This window comes from Salminus brasiliensis, chromosome 6 (assembly GCF_030463535.1).
Source record: "Salminus brasiliensis chromosome 6, fSalBra1.hap2, whole genome shotgun sequence".
NCBI lineage: Eukaryota > Metazoa > Chordata > Actinopteri > Characiformes > Bryconidae > Salminus > Salminus brasiliensis.
In genome coordinates this window covers 4,056,630-4,076,459 of record NC_132883.1, presented here as the reverse complement: position 1 = coordinate 4,076,459, position 19,830 = coordinate 4,056,630, and the positions used below count along the sequence as shown (strand labels likewise).

Here is a 19,830-nt window from a genome sequence, read left to right as displayed (position 1 = left end):
GTTCAGGTCTGAGGTTTGCTTCTTTAGCCTTGCTCTGGAACTATCAGACCAGCATTATACATTAATTGACAAAAGTATTGGGACACCTGTTCATTCATTGGTTGTTTCTTCTAAAATCAAGGGTATTTTGAGGCTATGGAGTAACTGGCTCTACTGTCCAGGGAGGACAAGGCTTTCTACTACATTTTTGGAAGAATTTGTAGCACTGCTGTGAGGATTTGATTGCATTCAGCCACAAGAGCCTTAGAGAGGTCAGAATGTTGAATGATCACCATCCCGCTTCATCATCCCTGAACGTTTTGGATGGAGCAACACGGCTCTTCCACTGCTCCACAGCTCAGTGCTGACCTATTCTATTGGCAGTACGCCTCTACAGGGACTAGACAAGCTGTGTATGTGTGTGTGTGTGTGTGCATTTGTACATCGCTGTCAGCAATGGGTGCAGCTTGAAGTAGCTGAATGCATTCATTAGGAGGGGTGTCCACAAACATTTGGACATGTAGTGTACCTTTAGTCGGCTCATCTGTCAGCTGGGAAAAAGCCAGAAAGCCATGCTCCGCAGGCCCTGCCATGACCCTCCAGCATTGCAGCTTGACACCCCTGCTCCAGACGGAGTCTTACTCATGCCCGTCTTGCCCTCTGCCCTGACATTTCCACTGGGTCCTCTGCCAGAGCTGCAATTTGTTGTCATTTGATTCTTATTTTGGCTGCACATGTCACCCGCCGCTGCTTCGGCTGCTCGACGTCTGCGGGACATTAACCTGACATTCTGGTGTTCAGAGGTGTCAACGAACTAAGTACAAATACTTTCTTACTTTACTTAAGTAGAAATGTTGGTTATCTAAACTTTACTGAAGTAATTATTCATCTTTTTACTTCTACTTCTTACATTTTCACCCAATTATCTGAACAGCCTCGTTCCTCCTATTTCATTTCCCTTTGTTTTCATTCCGGCTCGTCATCAATAAAAAACTCTCTCCAGATAAATCTCTCCATCCGGAAAGTGAGAGTCTGATCGTGATTGGATGAGAAGTATAAACAGACACCATTCTGACTCCCTATTGGTTTGTAAGAGATCCATCACACCTGCACACGTCCCGTCACTCTCCAGCGAGCTCACAGCAGACGTCTGTAGTCTAGTATGAAGACTGTGTCCGTGGCAGAGACTCAAGAGAGCTGCAGTGAAACGTCCCGACTGAGCCCCACATTTACACTCCAATAAAGCTTATTGATCACACGCCTCTGAAGTCTGACTTTCTGCAGCTTTACAGAACTTCTTGACAACGACTCCTCATATTTTCCTCCATGAAGCTCATGTTAATGCTCAGTAGAGCACAGAGACGCTCCTTTAATAGAGCTGATATTACTGAAATGCTTCATTTTCAATGGGCAGATCTGCAGCTGAAACAGGAGCCTAGTGCAGCCCAACATTTTTAACATCAACATTTTAATAGATCATTCTCCTCATTATGACTTTTAGAGAAATGGGTTTTTGGGGAGGGGGGGGATAGGGCACTATAGACCCCTGTGGTGCAGCCTAAGCTTCTGGCCTTTGCTTTCTTTTACATTCCATTACTTTTACTTTTCTACTTGAAGTCGTTCTGAAACCAGTACTTTACACTTTTACTGGAGTACAACTTACAGGACTTCTTAAAAGAACTGCTACTAACATCTGAAGGTGTCCAGATAGCACCACAGGACGCCTTTTCAGAGGTCTTGTGGAGTCCATGCCTCGACAGGCCACAACTGTTATCTGAGAATCGTCCTCCACCCATTGGCTGTATCAGGGAGAGGGGCATCTCTGTCATTTTCACTCCAAAAATAATTAACCCCTATTTAACCCTTTGAAACTACTATGATTTATTTGGTCCCACAGGGTTCTATTTTAGGGCCTATGACATTGATGTTAAATCAGTGGACAGCAGTGTAGTGGATAAGAGAGTGAAGAAGACTGAGGTGTGTGTAGGTTTACATAGAGAGTTTAAGGGGTTAACGGTGTTAATTACAGGATTTAATCATAGTCTTATGTTCTGATGGACACTTTTTCAATAAACCGTCTTTAAGTGTAGTTGGTAAAGTAGTTTTTTCAGCCCTTCTTTTCTTCTCACTGTAAAAACACTGTAGAATTCATGATAATAATGAAACCTGTGTGCTCTCACCTGGGGACTTTTCTATGCCCCCAATTTCAGCTGACATACCACAGTCTGGTAAACAGTCTGGTCCACTGCAGATCCCCCATGACCACCATGCACCACACTGTTCACCACCACTGTCAATCCAAAACCCGATAATCCATTTATCAGTGGATTAGTAGGTCAAAAATCTTTTTATTTTTAATATGCTTTACAGAACACACGTTCATTTTTCATGCTTTAATTAATTAGCAAAAATAATAGATTAATTAATTAATTTTTGAAAATAAATGTGTCAAAATGATTGAATTATTTGTTCAGTTTGAAAAATGGACTACAGGTCAGATTCACAGAGACCTTCCTAAGAAAAACCTCACATATAATAAATAGGTAAATAATAGGAAACAGGTCTTATTCACCAGACGTTCTTAAGAAATTTCTTCTTAAATCCCTCTTACGTCATTTTCACGAAGTTCCTTATATGGAATATGTTCAGTTTATGAGGAAATTCATTAATGTAAGATCTGCACTTTAAAACACTTCATGAATCTGACCCAGACTTCCTGTCCAGACTTTTGGTAATTAATGTTTCCCCTTAGATAAAGGTTGCAGGTCCAGGGGTTCGCAGACACAGGGAATTGTAGTACACTGAGATGCTGGAGCTGTCGTCTCGCTGCTTACACGCGATCACTCAGGTTTGTTGACATTGGAGCAGATGTATGCTAGCGTTTCAGGGTGCTCCCGTGTCCGTGTTACCTTCTGGCTCTCTCCTTTTATTTAGGCTGTTGTAGTCAGACCTGCCGGAGTCGTCAGACACACTCTGATACTGCTCAACATTCTCTGCTCTCCAACAAATCCTCTAAGAACTAACTTCTCAGAGTAAATGGCCACCCAGCCAGACCTGCTGGAAGATTGCCTGCTGAGGTCCCCTCTACCTGCGTCAGACCAGCTGCCACCTACCAGTCCCACCAGCAGGCCCCCCACCCACCACCACCCATACCAGACCAGCGGTTCACCCTCCTACAACTGCTACCTGTTTAATGACCATGTTAAACCTAAATGGACTCGTAACTATCTGCCACTGTTAATATCACAACTATTAACTATCTGCTGAATCTGGTTTGGTCATTTTTATCAATAATTAATAAATAGTTCTGATCAGAGGAGGATGGGTCGGGTCCCCCTTGTGAGTCTTGGTTCCTCCCAAGGTTTCTTCCTCCAGCTCTGAGGGAGGTTCTCCTTGCCACTGTCGCCGTTGGGGTCTGCTCACTGGAGGTCTTTGATCCTTCATGTCTTACGTTATTTCTATTTTTTCTGTCTTTTACTAATTACTAATTATGTAAAGATGATCTGTGACGACGACAGTTGTAAAAAGCTATACAAATAAATCTGACTTGACTTGACTTTCAGAAAATTCCTAGAAAGAAATTGGTAAATGAGGCCGTTCTCCTGAACTTCTTAAATATCTTGATATGGCAGTTAATTAAAACTCGTCATGGTTTATAACATGACCTTTTATGCTGAATTTTAGGATGGAGGAAGCCAGCAGGAAAAAAGATTTCTTGGAAAATATGGGGGAACATCAGAAAGCCTTTATGTTCCTACTGTAGAAACAAACAGCGCTTTAAGAGAAATCTCCATTTCTAAACCTGTTAAATCAGACATTAGTTGCAGAACTGAACTGTTTAAACTGATCATTTCAGAGGCCGAACTTCTGAACCCCCCCCCCCCCCCCCCCCCCCGTTTCTTTAACAAGTCAAAACTACACAGAGGTTTAATGAAGGCCTCTCCTGGTATTTCTGCACCTCTCTGCTTCAGCGCTCGTTTTCCCAGCCCTATCCGGTTCGTATAAGGAGGCGCGTGTTTCCCTCAGAAGCATTAAGAGGTCATATGGAGGGAGAGATAATCTGTCCTAAATATACCTCTCTCTTCCTGTATCGCCCTCTCGTCTTACACTTTACAGTGGCCACCATCAGCCGATGTTTCCGGCTGCCTGTGTCAGCGCGTGTGTCACCGCCGTGGGCAACGAGAAGGTGGCAATGGACCCCCCCCAGGGCACCAGCTGTCTCTGTGGACTCAGCAACTTCTCACAGTAAATATACACCCCATAAATATATAAATACACACAGCGTCCTGCATCTGTAGTAACAGTCATCTCTGAAAGGATTAGTATTGACAATTGTGCTCAAAGAAGGGGGAGGGGTAATGATTTTTGGGCACCTTGCAGTCTTTAAGTCGACCATGAACTCCTCTGTATACCAGAGTATATCTGGAGTCAAATGTGCTAAAGCTTGGCTGAACTGGGTCATGCAACAGGACAATGATCCTAAGCACAGCAGCACAGCTTCAGCAGAGTGGCTGAAAGCAGGTCTTAATTAGGTAAATTAGGTCAAATTAGGTAAATACAACTTCAGATAAACAAGAATGCACAACAGATTCTACCATGTCGTTATTTATTCAACAAAAATGAAGCCAAAATGAAAAAAAGCCATGTGTGAAAAAGTAAGTACACCACTATGAATCAAATGCTTGTGGAGCCACATTTAGCAGCGGTACTCTGAAACAGTTTTCTGTATGACTTCAACTATCAGTCTCTCCCATTGCTGGAGGAATTGCTTGCTTCTTGATTGATATTATGCCATCCCTAATAAACACAATAAAAAAAAGAGCTACTCCCACACCTTTTCAACATTACTGCATGATGATGCTGCATTATGATGCAAGTGGTTATGTGAAATGGTTGCTCTTTTTAAGGCCCTTTCAGATTTTTCAGATTTCAGAAGAAAGAATTAATGAGCAGGTGTCCCAATACTTTTGTCCATATTATATTGTGTGTCGTGACCAATGTATTTTTTACCTGTGCAAATATCTAATCAGCCAATCGTGTAGCATCCTACAGAAACGGGTCAGCAGCTTTAGCTGATGATAACATCACCAACAGTGTCTGGTTTGAATCCAGCAGAACCCCAGTAGGATGTGGTAGATTGGGAGATCCAGAGCATAAAAGTGCTCCTGGAAAATCTACAAGAGCTGGCTGATGCAATCCTGCCGACGTGGACCAGAATCTTTATGGAATGTTTCCCTAGTGGAATCCATGCCATGAAGAATTGAAAGTGCTTTGAGAGCAAAAGAAGGCCCAATCCAGGATCTGCATAATTTTACTAGCACCTTAGCACCTTGCATTTACATTATTTGATGGACAGGCCCTCAAAATGAGCTTATTTATTGTGATATTGTGATTACAGTGATTACTTCTACTACAGTGACCAGATGCATTTGCACATCTGTGTCAACAATGCGTGCAACATAAAGTAGCTCAAAAGAGTGTCCACAAACTTTGTTTTTTTAAGCTCACAGCATTAAATGACTAGTGCCGGAGCATTAAAGCAATAAACGACTGGTGAGGCCTCGATCACCGCAGGTAGACAGACAGCTCTCTCTATATCTACCTTCCCCCTCCCCCCTTTCAGTGTCTCTGACTTCCTCCTTGTGTCAGGGTGGTGGTTAGAGCAGTTTCCCACGCTGAGGACGGATGGATGCTCAGTAAGTGATGCTGGGAGGGTGATCACTCTTCAGTGCCACCCAGCCTCAGTATATCACAGCTTTATCTGGCCCATGACACAAGTTCCATGTGGTATAAATCTCTGCCCATGCAGGCGGACAGCTCACTCTGACCTTGTCACTGCGGCCTGTTTACAGCACCCGCTCCTAATGGCTGGGTGCAGTTACACTGCCTTTCCCAGACGGCCCTTACTGACCACCTCAGCAAGTCTCAAATTTAGGCCCTCGTCAGGTTTTTAGCACTGCGTCAACAAGGGGTCTCAGTTATTAATGATGACCAGGCCGAATGACCGTTTATACTATTGTGTAATAATAATAATATTATTATTAATAATAATAATACAGTACAATTCTTGGAATTACCTTGTGTTATATTAACATACACCAATCAGCCATAACATTAAAACCATTTAATGATCTGTTTCCAGTGGCTCCTGTTCAGGGGTGGATATATCAGACAGCCAGTGTAAGAATCTGAGCCAAACTGTGATGGCTAGGCGACTGTCTGGGTCTGAACATCTCCAAAACATCAGGCAGGTGTGTTTTCTGGGGTGTTCTCCTTATGCAGCGGTCAGTACCTCCCCATAGTGCTTGCTATGTCTTGTGGAGTCCATGCCTTGATGGGTCAGAGCACAAGGGGGACTTACACAATATTAGGCAGGTGCTTTTAATGTTATGACTGGTGTAATTAATGGCCATTGACTGTAACAGGGGGAGCGGTGTCTCTGCCATTCCCACTGCGGGCCGGAACGCTGCTACTGCACTATGGAGCTTTGGTGGAGCTGCAGGAGAGATGCTTCTCCACCTTCAGATGCTGCTACTGTGTCTCTCAGCTTGTCCAAAAATGCGAGTGTGCAGCTGTCCATGTCCATGAGGGTGATTTGTATTTACAGCAGTGGTGGTGTGCAAATAAACTACCCTCCCTGCCTGTATGGGGAGCCCAGGCGCGGTCAACAAGTTGCCGTGTTGAAGATACAGTGGGCCCATGACACCGGTTACTGCTAGCCTCCACCAACAGAAGGATTGGTTGTGATGGCCATAAAGGGAAGGACTGAAGGAGTATACTGTGGACTGTCTAACTGTTTGGGAGGGCAGACGAAACAAAGCACAACCACTTCCTCTGCAGTGTGGGGAAATCTTTAATCTGCTGCATGTGTATTGTTCGTTTTTATACACTCTGAGTCACAAGACCTTAAACCAGCTGAGGACAGCAGTTACTGTTAGACTGCGAAATACTTCAGAAACCTCTAATATCTATCTCATATACAGCTCTTTTGAAAGATCACCAAATCTTGGTGATCAGAAAGTGGGGTTTTAGTACTGAGACTAGAATTTAGTTTAAGAGGAACAGCTTTAATTCGCAGTTCCAACAGAACAGAACTAACTCAGACACCTTCAACACAAGTAGAAATAGACTCAAGTGCACTAAGGTGAACCTGTAGCCACATTAATGATCAGTGCACTTAGATGGAACAACTATTTCTGAAGGTATTATGCTTTTATTGTGTAAAATAGAATAAAAGTCTGACTTTATCTGTGTTAAAACTGGAACTACTACGTATTCTTAGGCAGCCTTTAAGCAAACTACTGCATATGTGCACTACATATTTACAAACATATTTAATACATCTTATAACTGCATCAGTAAGCTGAGTGTATCAGAAATGTACTCAAATGCACATGAAGTCCCTCAATCCAGCTTCCAGTCCCAGATTTAGAGGAACAGTTACTGTAATTAATTAGCCACCTAGTGTCCCACCTACGAAGGGCATATTATAAGGTCCAGATTTGAAGGCCTCAAAGGTCAGACTTGATGCAGAGTGGTCACTTTAGCATTCAGCCAACACAAAGCCACACTCAGCAGCAGAGGAAGTGGTGGCCTGCTCTTACAGCCCTCAACGTCAAGGCCTGGCAGCTACAGCACTAGGTGAAGGTATCTTAGGGGGAACGACTATGTACTTTATAGTGAGTAAAGGGGCAAAGACACACCAGTATGCGCATAAGTGGTGCCAGGAGCCAATAGGAAAGTTGTGAGTTTTACTCAAATAGATTGCACTGCGCACACAAACCCACTGTATATTACTGACCCAGCACAGCTGACTCTGGACTACTGGACTGATGAGAAATGTCAGCATGGGATAAATGAGTGAATCCAACATCAGTGCAGATTGTTTATTTGTGTGTGTGTTTTTAAGCTTGCAGGAGTCAATCACTGTCCATTTCCTTCCAATTACAACCGAATAAACTTTTAAGATTATTATTTATATGATTCAACTCAAACATCTAAATAAAATAACCAGAAATGTTCACCTAATGCAAAACATTTGAGATATATGTGAGATATATCCAGCAGTTTTACATACGACGAGCAAGCGAATTCCTGTAGGATTTAAGGACTATAGATAAAAGTATAATGTATATAAAAACATAAAATAAAATAAATATATATATGATTGTTAAACTAAAAAATAAATATTTCTATTATTTTTTTCAATTTTTATATTTATTAAATATAAATACCATATATATAGGAGTGTTTTATATGATTAATAAATATTCTATTATATTTTTAATATAAAATATATACATAATATTAAATGTTATCAAAGTTGCTTGCAAGAATTTGTTTTAGCAAAATATTCATTGTATTATATATTTTAAATTAAATTAAATTTTAAATTTCCAATTAATACTATGATTTTATTTGTATTATATATTTTGACATATTTTAAATAAGCACATTAATACAAGTATGACAATATATATAAATACAAATACAATCACAATTAAGTGTTTTTCTTTTAACCAATGGAGCCAAACTGTGTTCCTACACTCCTAAAATGTGCCCTTATTGTCATGTATTCTGGTGCAGTACAATGAAATGCATCCCTGGAGTAGAGAGGGTTAAGGGCCTCCATTCCTAACTGTAGCCCCACCTTCCTACGATAAAGCAGAGTAAGGGTCAAAATGGATTTCTTCTGGGAAAATAAAAATGGGCCGGTCTCAGCACAGGGAGAACTAACTGCTGGAGTTTGGAGACAGTGGAGATGGAAAGACAGTTTAGAGGAGGAATATGAGCTGTTTTGCCCTTGAAAGGTATGGGGATGGGTGGAGCTACACGTCATACTGCAACCAGCCAGCAGAGGCGCTAGACCTGTGGTTGCTTCACTTTTGAGAGACGCTGCACTGTCCATGCTTTCTACAGTCCTTGATATAGAGCAATTCCTAATAAATAAACGGCTGATAAGAGAAGATAATTCTCTTGAGCTCCCCCTAGAGTCCGGAAGTGGTAATTCACACTTTGAGCCACCACTCATGCAAGGAAATGCTTTACACATGCATTTCTGGACAAGCTGAGAGAAGCTCCAGAAGCTTGATCTGAAGGTAAAGCAGCATGTGGGCTGAGGCGGTAGAGTAATACTACAGGATTTTACACTAATATGACTCTGGTTACATAGTTCTCGTGAATGTCGTCCTGCCAGCTTCACCAGAGGGTTACATGGTGCAGTTTCTTACATGCTGAGCTCAGAGTAACCTAGCGACACTTCTCCATATCCCTGTCAGTGGAGCAACACAGTCATTCAGAAGCTGTTTTTATTTTAAAGTAAAATTGCTTCATTTATTTATACTTTATTTTTATATACATGCTTTATTTATTAATTAGTTTATTTATTACGTTTTTAGTTATTTATTAGTTATTTAGTTAGTTATTAGTTATTTAGTTATGTGTCAGGCAAACCTCTGTTTATATATATATATATATATATATAATTAATTTCAAATCTAAACAACTACATAACATTTGCAAATCAAGTTTATGTTGCATAAATTTCATTATTATACATATTTAATACGTGCTTATGCAAAAGTCAAATTTGAATATGACTGTAAAAAAGTGCACATATTTATATAATCTTTACCCATTAAAATTATAATATTTATAGCGTAGTTAATAGCCATATTCTTACACAAGACAAAAAAGTATATAATAATAATAATAATAATAATAATAATAATAACAATAATCATAATAATCATAATACTCATAATCATCATAATAATAGCAATATTTTTTATAAGAACTGTATTAATAATCCCCTTTCAAGGTACCAAGGACACTGTACAATACCGCAGTAAATAGACTACAGTCACAGAACCCTATTAAATAAAAAATCAAATGTCATATAAATATTAATATATATGACATCACATTGGTTTGTTATTGTATCATTTTATTCAAAAGCCTAAAACATCTTTGAAATGTATAACAATAATAATAATAATAATAATAATAATAATAATAAACAAAGTAGTGTGAGGTCATTTAGGACACTAAATCAAAGTATCTACATACACAAACTGGACCCTCACTCACTACAATACACAACCATGGCTCACGGAAAACACACTACGGACAATAATGAAAATATTTCTTTTTAACTCACACATACACTCACATACAGATAAATATGTACATATGTATATGTATGTATATATATACACACACACACACACACAGACACGCACTATTTCATCTCTGTATATATATTTGTATATTTGTATTCTGTATTTTTTTGCTTATATTTCTATATTTTCATATTTTTATATTCTATTCTTTAACTTAAATGTAACTTATTCTATTTTTATTTTCTTCATTTTTATTCTATTTTTCTTTTGCACTTTTGCACTGTACTTCATTAAGTTAAGGTTTAGTTAAGTTTAAATGTAGATTTTTATTGTATAGCTTGATGTGGGCAGACTGTCATAAAAGCATTTCACTGCTTATGACTGTATGTGACAAATAAAATTTGATTTGATTTGATTTAATACTGCATCTAGTGTAAATATATGTGGATATTTACTATGTTGTGAATATTAATATTTCTATTATTATACATTTCAGAGGGTAAATCTTGTATTTTCTTGTTTAATTATTTTATTAATATTTATTCATATTTAAAGGGGGTCTAATCAGTGTCAACCCCCTCCACCTCCTCCTCTTACCATTTTGACGTAAGATTAGTCAACCCTGCTAACCCTGCTTATTATTATTATTATTATTAATAATAATAATAATAATAATAATAAACAAAGTAGTGTGAGGTCATTAATACTCCATCTAGTGTAAATATATGTGGATATTTACTATGTTGTGAATATTAATATTTCTATTATTATACATTTCAGAGGGTAAATCTTGTATTTTCTTGTTTATTTATTTTATTAATATTAATATAAGGGGGTCTAATCAGTGTCAGCCCCCCCCCACCTCAAGTCAAGTCAAGTCAAGTGGGTTTATTGTCATTTCAACTACATACAGAGTACACAGTGAAACGAAACAACGTTCCTCCAGGACCATGGTGCAACATAGACAGTGCATACAGAACACAAGTGCAACACAAACAAACAAGTGCGGACAGACAACACAACTCAGTACAGACCAGAGAATAATAAATAATGACTGTAGTGTGCAAGTTGTGCAATGTGCGATAAATAGAGTCCAGTGAGGTAGTTACCATTACCATTTTGATGTAAGATTAGTCAACCCTGCTAACCCTGCTTATTATTATTATTAATAATAATAATAATAATAATAATAAAAATAAACAAAGTAGTGTGAGGTCATTAATACTGCATCTAGTGTAAATATATGTGGATATTTACTATGTTGTGAATATTAATATTTCTATTATTATACATTTCAGAGGGTAAATCTTGTATTTTCTTGTTTATTTATTTTATTAATATTAATATAAGGGGGTCTAATCAGTGTCAACCCCCCCCACCTCCTCCTCTTACCATTTTGATGTAAGATTAGTCAACCCTGCTAACCCTGCTTATTATTATTATTAATAATAATAATAATAATAACAATAATAATAATAATAATAAAAATAAACAAAGTAGTGTGACGTCATTAATACTGCATCTAGTGTAAATATATGTGGATATTTACTATATTGTGAATATTAATATTTTTATTATTATACATTTCAGAGGGTAAATCTTGTATTTTCTTGTTTAATTATTTTATTAATATTTATTAATATTTAAAGGGGGTCTAATCAGTGTCAACCCCCCCACCTCCTCCTCTTACCATTTTGACGTAAGAAGTCAACCCTGCTAACATCATTTTCCCTTTCGAGTAAAAGTCTGAAACCTGTGAAACTTAAAAACGTATATAAATCAAATCTTCAGAGAAAGGGTGGGAGGCTGACGGAATAACGTCAACAGGGGAAAAAGAAAGAAAAAAGAAAGAAAGAAAGAAAGAAACAGAAAGAAGAAAAAAGTTAGGGGGTTAAATTTGACTCATACTCCGAGGAGTCGAAAATAAGCTCGAATTCCTCCGCGCGGTGCCACGAAAAAAACACACACGCTTTGGGTAAAGCACAGAAAGCGTGAAAGTAGAGCGGACCTAAACCTTCTGATAATTGTGTTCTGTGACTGTTCATCTCAACCGAGTCGAATTATTCCTTTAAAGCTGCACATTAAAATACGTTTTACACCAAAGCGTCTCGAACTAGTTTATGTGCCAGCAACTTGTGCGGAGGAACACTCCGGCGGCGGTGAGGCGGCCGCGGTGGGGAGCAGAGAGAGAGAGCGAGCGAGAGGAGTTCAGCGCGAGTTACGGCTCGGCACGAGCGGAGGGAAAGAGCGCGGAAAATCACCAAATTCCCCAAACTTTTATGGATTTAAGTGCTCGGCGAGACACTCCGAGACTTTTTGGAGCTTCGTTGTTGTTTTGAATTCGTTTCCCCTCCGCTGTTTTGAAGCTTGAGGGAAGTTGAGGGAAGCTCGAGGAAAGGCAGCACGCAGCCGTGCGCTCGCGCCTCGGACTTATATGTGGATTTTACAGCAAATATGGGTGAAATTCCCCGTTTTTCTTCGGGAAAAGTGTTTTTCCTCGTTCTCTACTGGATCCGGGTCTCACTCGGTAGGTTGTTAAATGCAGCGAAGTGTCTAATGTCCTCTTTTGACCAACGAAACTTCGCTCGCGCGAAGCATCTTCGCCTTTTTACCTGTTTCCCCTCTTTTTTAAAAAACATGTACAAATGTGCAGCGTGAGAATTAAAGTGTGCACGCGCAGAAACTTCACCCACGTGATGCATTTTGCTGCACGGGTCGACTTTTGGCTGCTTGCTGACTTTCTGCACTTTTCTAATCCAGCTGCGCGAGACCGAGAAATTCTTCATAGCTTATAGTGATCGATAGTTGAAGGGGATTTTCTGATTGATCAGAGTGAGGGTCAGGGGGTGTTGAGGGGGTCAGGGTGGTCTCGGTGTGTGATTGAGGTGTTTAGATTCGTGTTTGGCTTCAGGGGTAGTGGGATGTTTGTTCGCACCGCTGGCCAGATGTTGGCCAGAGCAGGCCGTAAGCATGGCAGGCGCTAGTGTGTGTGTGTGTGTGCGTGCGTGCGCTCGCGCGTGTTTGATGATGTGTGTGTGATGTGTGTTTGTGTATTGAGAGGCGTGAGTGTATATATACATGTATCTTGCTACGTGTGTGTGTGTGTGTGTGTGTGTATGCTCTCGTGCGCGTGTGATGTGTGTTTGTGTGTTTGTGTATTGAGGGGCGTGTGTGTATTATTTTACTTGTGTGTGTGTGTGTTGGTGAAGTGTGTTATGGATTTGTGTGTGTGTGTGTGTGTATTGATGGGCGCGCGTGTGTGTATATTTATGTATTCTCCCTGTGTGTGTGTGTGTGTGTGTTGGGGTCGTGTGTTATGGAGATTTGTGTGTATTAGTGTGTGTTACTATGTGTGTATTTATGCTCTCGCGCGCGTTTGATGCGTGTGTGTGTTTGTGTATTGAGGGTTGTGTGTGTGCGCGTGCGTGTTAATTTATTTTACTTATGTGTGTGTGTGTGTGTTGGTATGTCGGTGTGTATGTGAGTATGCTCTCGCGCGTGTTTGATTTGTGCTGTGTGTGTTTGTGTATTGAGGGGCGTGTGTGTGTGTGTATTAATGTATTTCACTGTGTGTGTGTGTGTGTTAATGTATTTCACTGTGTGTGTGTGTGTGTTAATGTATTTCACTGTGTGTGTGTGTGTTATGGATATGGGCATGTGTATTACTGTGTGTGTGTGTGTGTGTGTGCTCCAGTGTGTTTGATATGTGTGTGTGTGTGTGTGAGTTTTGTGTATTGAGGAGCGTGTGTGTGTTGGGGGTGTGGGGATGAGGTATGTGTGAGTGTTAGGATAACTGTGTGTGTGTGTGTGTGTGTGTGTGAAGGGGGGGTGTTAGTTACTGCGTGTTGTTACAAGTGTGTGGATACTGGGGGGCGCGGGGCACTCGTATGTATAGGTGTGTGTGTGCTGCTGTGTGTGTATAGATTAAGTGTGTGTTAGTGCAACTTACTGTGTGAGTGTGAGGTGTGTGTGTATGTCACAGTGTGTTCATGTGTGTTTATACACCCACACACACACACACACACATATATATATATATATACACACACACATGTCCAAATGTTTGTGGACACCCCTTCTGATGAACACATTCAGCTATATTAAGTTGCACCCATTGCTGACACAGATGTGCAAATGCACACACACACACACACACACACACACAGCTTGTCTAGTCCCTTTACAGAAGTATTGCCAATAGAATAGGACTCCCTGGAGCAGGTAAACATCAACCTATTCTCTCCATGCTGCCTAATAATGCCAGGCGTGGGCTAGAGGGGTACAAAGCCCCCCAGCATTGAGCTGTGGAGCAGTGGAGGAACTGTGTTCTCTGGAATGATGGTGGTGGGGTAGTGATCATCTAACATCCTGACCTCACTAACAAGCTCTTGTTGCTGAATGCAATCAAATCCTCACAGCAGTGCTCCTCCAAGATCTAGTAGAAAGCCTTCCTCCCTGGACAGTAGAGACAAAAGAGTTAAAGAAACTCTTTAAAACCTTTGATTTCTGAAGAAGCTGTAAATGAGCAGGTGTCCCAATACTTTTGTCCAAATATTTGGTATGTGTTTGTGTGTGTGTGTTAATGTTCTTGGACTGTGATTGACAGTAGATCCACTGGTGGAACTCTGTGCTGCGACCCTGTAACCCTGAGTTGAGAGCTGGGAGGTGTATTAGGTGGAGGCTCTTCATCACAGCACGCTGGAGAGATGTTGGAGAGCTGAGGATCGCGACCAGTTTATCCCAGACTCTTTAGCAGGTCTCTGCATATCTGACATAACAGCATGATTTAATATGCAAATGAGCCTCTCTAACCAATCAGAGTGAGCGTCCTGACTAGTCACAGAGCAGGACGTGTGGGTGTGTGTGCCTTCGTGTGGTTAAATTAATTATTTTAAGATATCTACACTATATGGACAAAAGTATTGGGACACCTGCTCATTCGTTATTATCATTTTTTTTTAGAAATCAAGGGTATTAAAAAGAGCTGATCCTGCTTTTGTTGGAGTAACTGTCTCTGCTGTCCTGGGAGGAAGACTTTCTACTAGATTGTCTACTAGACAAGGGCATTAGCCACAATCATTCCAGAGAGCACAGCTCTTCCACTGCTCTACAGCTCAATGCTGGGGGGCTTTACACCCCTCTAGCCCACTCCTGGCATTATTAGGCAGCATGGTGCCAATAGGGTCATGATGTTGATTATCTGCTCCAGAGAGTCCTATTCTATTGGCAGTACTTCTCTCTACAGGGACTAGACTAGCTGTGTGTGTGTGTGTATGCATCTGCACATCTGTGTCAGCAATGGGTGCAGCCTAATGTAGCTGAATGTGTTCATCAGAAGGGGTGTCCACAAATATTTGGACATGTATTGTATGCTAGTTTAGGCCGGTGTTGTGCTGGGATGGTGTTGGTTGACCAGCACCAATTTGTCCAGAAAATACAGACCTGTGTTTTTTTTTTTTTTAAAGGATACTTGTTGCCATAGCGATGTCACATGTGACTTCTAGCCCAGTCCACATGCATTAGCCTGACCTGGTGACTGAGGCACAGAGGAGTTTTCACAAAGGAAAAGGAGGCAGTGACTGGAGGCTCGGCAAGAAGTGGCTGGAATGCTGCTGTTGGTGTTTCGCATTCCTCTCTTGAAAACACACACACGCGCGCGCACACACACACACACACACACACACAAAGCACCCACAACGCTGTACCCTACCCATTGTGCTCCTCAGACAATGCTGCTTCTTTCTGCGCTGTGTCGAATATCATCCCCAGAGGTGTTTAACTCGCTGCGTCCTTTCTCCGGCTCTTTATCTCTTTCCCTCTTTCTTGCGGCACACGACCACACTCCGCTGACCTCTCCGTGCGGGTCATTACCGGTTGCGTGTATTTACTCGGGTCGGGTGGCGCTGCGTGTGCAGGGAAAACTCGACCCATTGTCCTCGCCAGCTGAGCGCCACTCGCTCTGGTGTGAAATGCAGTTTGTCCGTTTTCTCCCACCTCGCCTGACACAACGGGCCGCTTATGGGACGTCCCACGCCACAGCATTTCTGACCCGTGCTTCTGCCCACTGGTGGACCAGTGCAGCGGTGGGTTCAGCCACTGGGGCATCGGCAGCTTCATTTATACTGTAGGATTGGAAAGTGTTCCAGCACCGCAAAGCTGTGATCCTATGACTGTTTGATTTGGATCATTTAGGAAGTGATTCAGTGCTTCATGAATGTGATTCAGTGAATCAGTGGTGTATCAGTTTCCGTGGGTGTTGGGTTTAGGCTGATATCAGTAGAAAATCTTGAATTCCATACTGGTTTAAGCTGGTCTAGTGCTGGATGGTCACTGTAGCAGTGTTTATGCTGGTGTGTTGCTGGCTGACCAGCATACCAGTGTTCAAACCACTAGATACTGGTTTATTCTGGTGTGGTGCTGGTTGACCAGCACTCCAGTGTTCAGAATTCAGCAAATGCTGGTTTATGCTGGTCTGGTGCTACTGTGGTGCAGGGTGACCAGTATATCAGTGTTTATACTGGTCTGGTGCTGCTGTGATACTGCTTGACCAGTATATCAGTGTTTATACTGGTCTGGTGCTGCTGTGATACTGCTTGACCAGTATATCAGTGTTTATACTGGTCTGGTGCTGCTGTGATACTGCTTGACCAGTATATCAGTGTTTATGCTGGTCTGATGCTGCTGTGATACTGCTTGACCAGTACACCAGTGTTTATGCTGGTCTGATGCTGCTGTGATACTGCTTGACCAGTACACCAGTGTTTATGCTGGTCTGATGCTGCTGTGATACTGCTTGACCAGTATACCAGTGTTTATGCTGGTCTGGTGCTGCTGTGATACTGCTTGACCAGTACATCAGTGTTTTTGCTGGTCTGGTGCTGCTGTGATACTGCTTGACCAGTACACCAGTGTTTATGCTGGTCTGGTGCTGCTGTGATACTGCTTGACCAGTATACCAGTGTTTATGCTGGTCTGGTGCTGCTGTGATACTGCTTGACCAGTATATCAGTGTTTATGCTGGTCTGGTGCTGCTGTGATACTGCTTGGCCAGTACACCAGTGTTTATGCTGGTCTGGTGCTGCTGTGATACTGCTTGACCAGTACACCAGTGTTTATGCTGGTCTGGTGCTGCTGTGATACTGCTTGACCAGTACACCAGTGTTTATGCTGGTCTGGTGCTGCTGTGATACTGCTTGACCAGTACACCAGTGTTTATGCTGGTCTGGTGCTGCTGTGATACTGCTTGACCAGTATACCAGTGTTTATATTGGTCTGGTTTTCAGTCTTAGAACCCATCAAATGCTGGTTTACTCTGGTGTGGTGCTGGTTGACCATCACACCAGTGTTCAAACCACTATGTATACTGGTTACCAGTCCTTTTTTTTAGTTGGTAATGCATCGCTGCCTTTTACACCACTGACCTCCTGGGTTGATAAGTCCGCTCTCTGGCCAGGCTTTTGCATTTGGTGGCATGAGACCTCCAGTTTGGTGTGAATGCCTGTGGTGCAGTAAGGAGGCGGTTGCGTGATCGCAGACGGCTCATTAGGAGTTGGCTTTGGTTTCCACCGTGGTGTAACGGGCATTAGAAAGGGGCCTATTCACTGGAAGTGTTGCTTCACGAAGCCATGAAGTAAAACACATAAGCAGAAGCTGCCCTAGCCCCTTTAGACAGAGCCCGCCACGGGCGGCTAAGAATGACAACACACCTGAAAAGGCGTCTGCGACGGCTGGGACGCAGTGGCTTTTAATAGCGAAAGAGGAATAGTGTTTATTCTGTTACAGCAACTGTGCGGAAGTGCGTCAGTGCATGGTGGAGAGTAGCCATTATATTAGGCCTGATACTCCTGCCTGTGTTTCGGCCTGGAATGCTCTCTGAAGGAAGCTTTTTATAATAATTACAATTCAGCTGCAACCAAATATTGCACTTTTTTTAATGGCAAAATTAACATATTACTATAAGAGGGATATTTCAAGGAGCTTTTTAATTTTCGTGTATAAAAAACATGTTTAATTGAGATCCATCCATCCATTTATCCAACTCTGCAGCGCTTCTGGAGTGAAGGACAGTGATGTATATTGCTGTGGGGTTCAATTTTCCTCCTTATAGTGGAATACTCTTTTTCTCAGTCATTGAACTGGAGAAAAACACTGACCTGGATGATCTACATCAGCACGTTTAACTTTGTGGAGATTTGGAGGCCCAAGTGGGCATCAGCAGTGGGGTGGGCTACATTATCTCGTGTTCAGAATCCTTCTAGACCCTCATAACCTAAAATAGACTTTTAAAAAATAAAGGTGCTACAATGGGATGATTAAGTGATACCGTAGAAAATTTATTTTTGGTTCCCAGTGGCATACTCGAATTATTCGGCTGCTTAGAGTCCCAACGGCACCAGGGGGCCCCCAAAAGCACTAAGTTATCATGATAAAAAAATATATATTAAAAATAACATTGAATAATTAAATAAAATGATATTACACAGGTAAAAGCAATGTTTATATTAATTAATAAGTTGGCACACCGATACTAGGTTAATCACTTTCTGCTGTTGGCCGCTGCCACTGTTGAGCAAATGCAGATATGCGCCACTTGGGTGGTCGATAAAGGCCTGGATTGCGCAATATCTCTCTTCCTATTAAATAATAAAGCATCTACTCCTTTATGTCTTTGAAAGTTTGCAATTTTGGATAGTCAGTTTCTCCACCCCACTGTTAGCATCACCCCCATCGCGTGTAATGCTCCCGGCACTAGGAAGGTGAGGACTCATGCGCAACCAGCCACCTCCTCTTTCTGAACCAATGCAGCATCACCACTCGGAGGAAAGCGGCGGGTACCAAGCTCCGATGCATCGGGTAGTAGACGCCTGTGCTGGCCAGCATCACACTGCAGTAATGAGGGGGAGACAGATAGGCCAATTGTGCTCTCTCAGGCTCCGGCTGCTGATGGCACAAAGAACCAAAGATGGTTCTTCTATGGTAGAGATGGGCACGTCCAGTTCTCTTGCCCACCCCTGTTCTGTGGCATCGCTCAAAGACGTCTTTGTAGCACCTTTATTTTTAGGATGTAACAATGAATCTACCAATAGAAATGCTCCAGAAACTCCTTCATTAAAATGTTCCATTGAAATCCGTTCCATTTTTTCTTCTCCTGGAGATACTAGGCTCGGTTCTGACAGCGGCTCGTCCGGACTGCACTGTGCATTTAAGCAGAACCGAGCAAATAAAGCCTTGTGTCTTGTGGTTATTTGATTAGCTAGGAGGAAAAGCCCGGCTTGTGTTGAAACATGCTGCACTTCCCCCAAAAAAGGGAGGGCCGCCATGGGCATGCTGCAGTTTCTTTAGGCGACAGTGTCGTCTGGAAATCGAGGCCAAAAGCCCTCAGGCCACAGAACAGTGGCTGGAGTGGTGTCGGGTTAAGGCGTGCACCGGCGCAGTGGGAGTCGCTTTGAGATTGGAGAAAGGGAGAGAGAGAAGGGGGCGAGAGAGAGAGAGAGAGAGAGCGCGAGCTGTTGGGGCTTGTTAAATCTGGGGATTAGGAGCCTTGTGTCTGCCCTGCTGAGCAGGTTAGCAAATTAACAGGGAATTAAAATGTCCTGCATTCCTGCAGCAGAGCCTGGCGGTAATCCCCAGCTGCGGTGGAATCGGCCTTGTGGGGGCGGTTTTCTGTGGAGGATCTTCATTAGCAGACTGATTGTCTTAGACTAGGCTTAAACTCGCAAGTGTGGAGATT

The 19,830-nt window shown here is 42.0% G+C and overlaps 1 protein-coding gene across 1 annotated transcript in view; it reads left to right on the top strand.

The window, feature by feature from the left end:
* The first annotated feature begins 12,289 nt into the window (after window positions 1–12,289).
* notch2 (notch receptor 2) overlaps window positions 12,290–19,830 on the top strand; it is an 88,775-nt gene continuing 81,234 nt past the window's right edge. Inside the window, 1 exon segment of the mRNA XM_072681359.1 lies at window positions 12,290–12,627. Within this exon segment, the coding sequence (XP_072537460.1) occupies window positions 12,555–12,627 (73 nt within the window). The 5' untranslated portion in view covers window positions 12,290–12,554.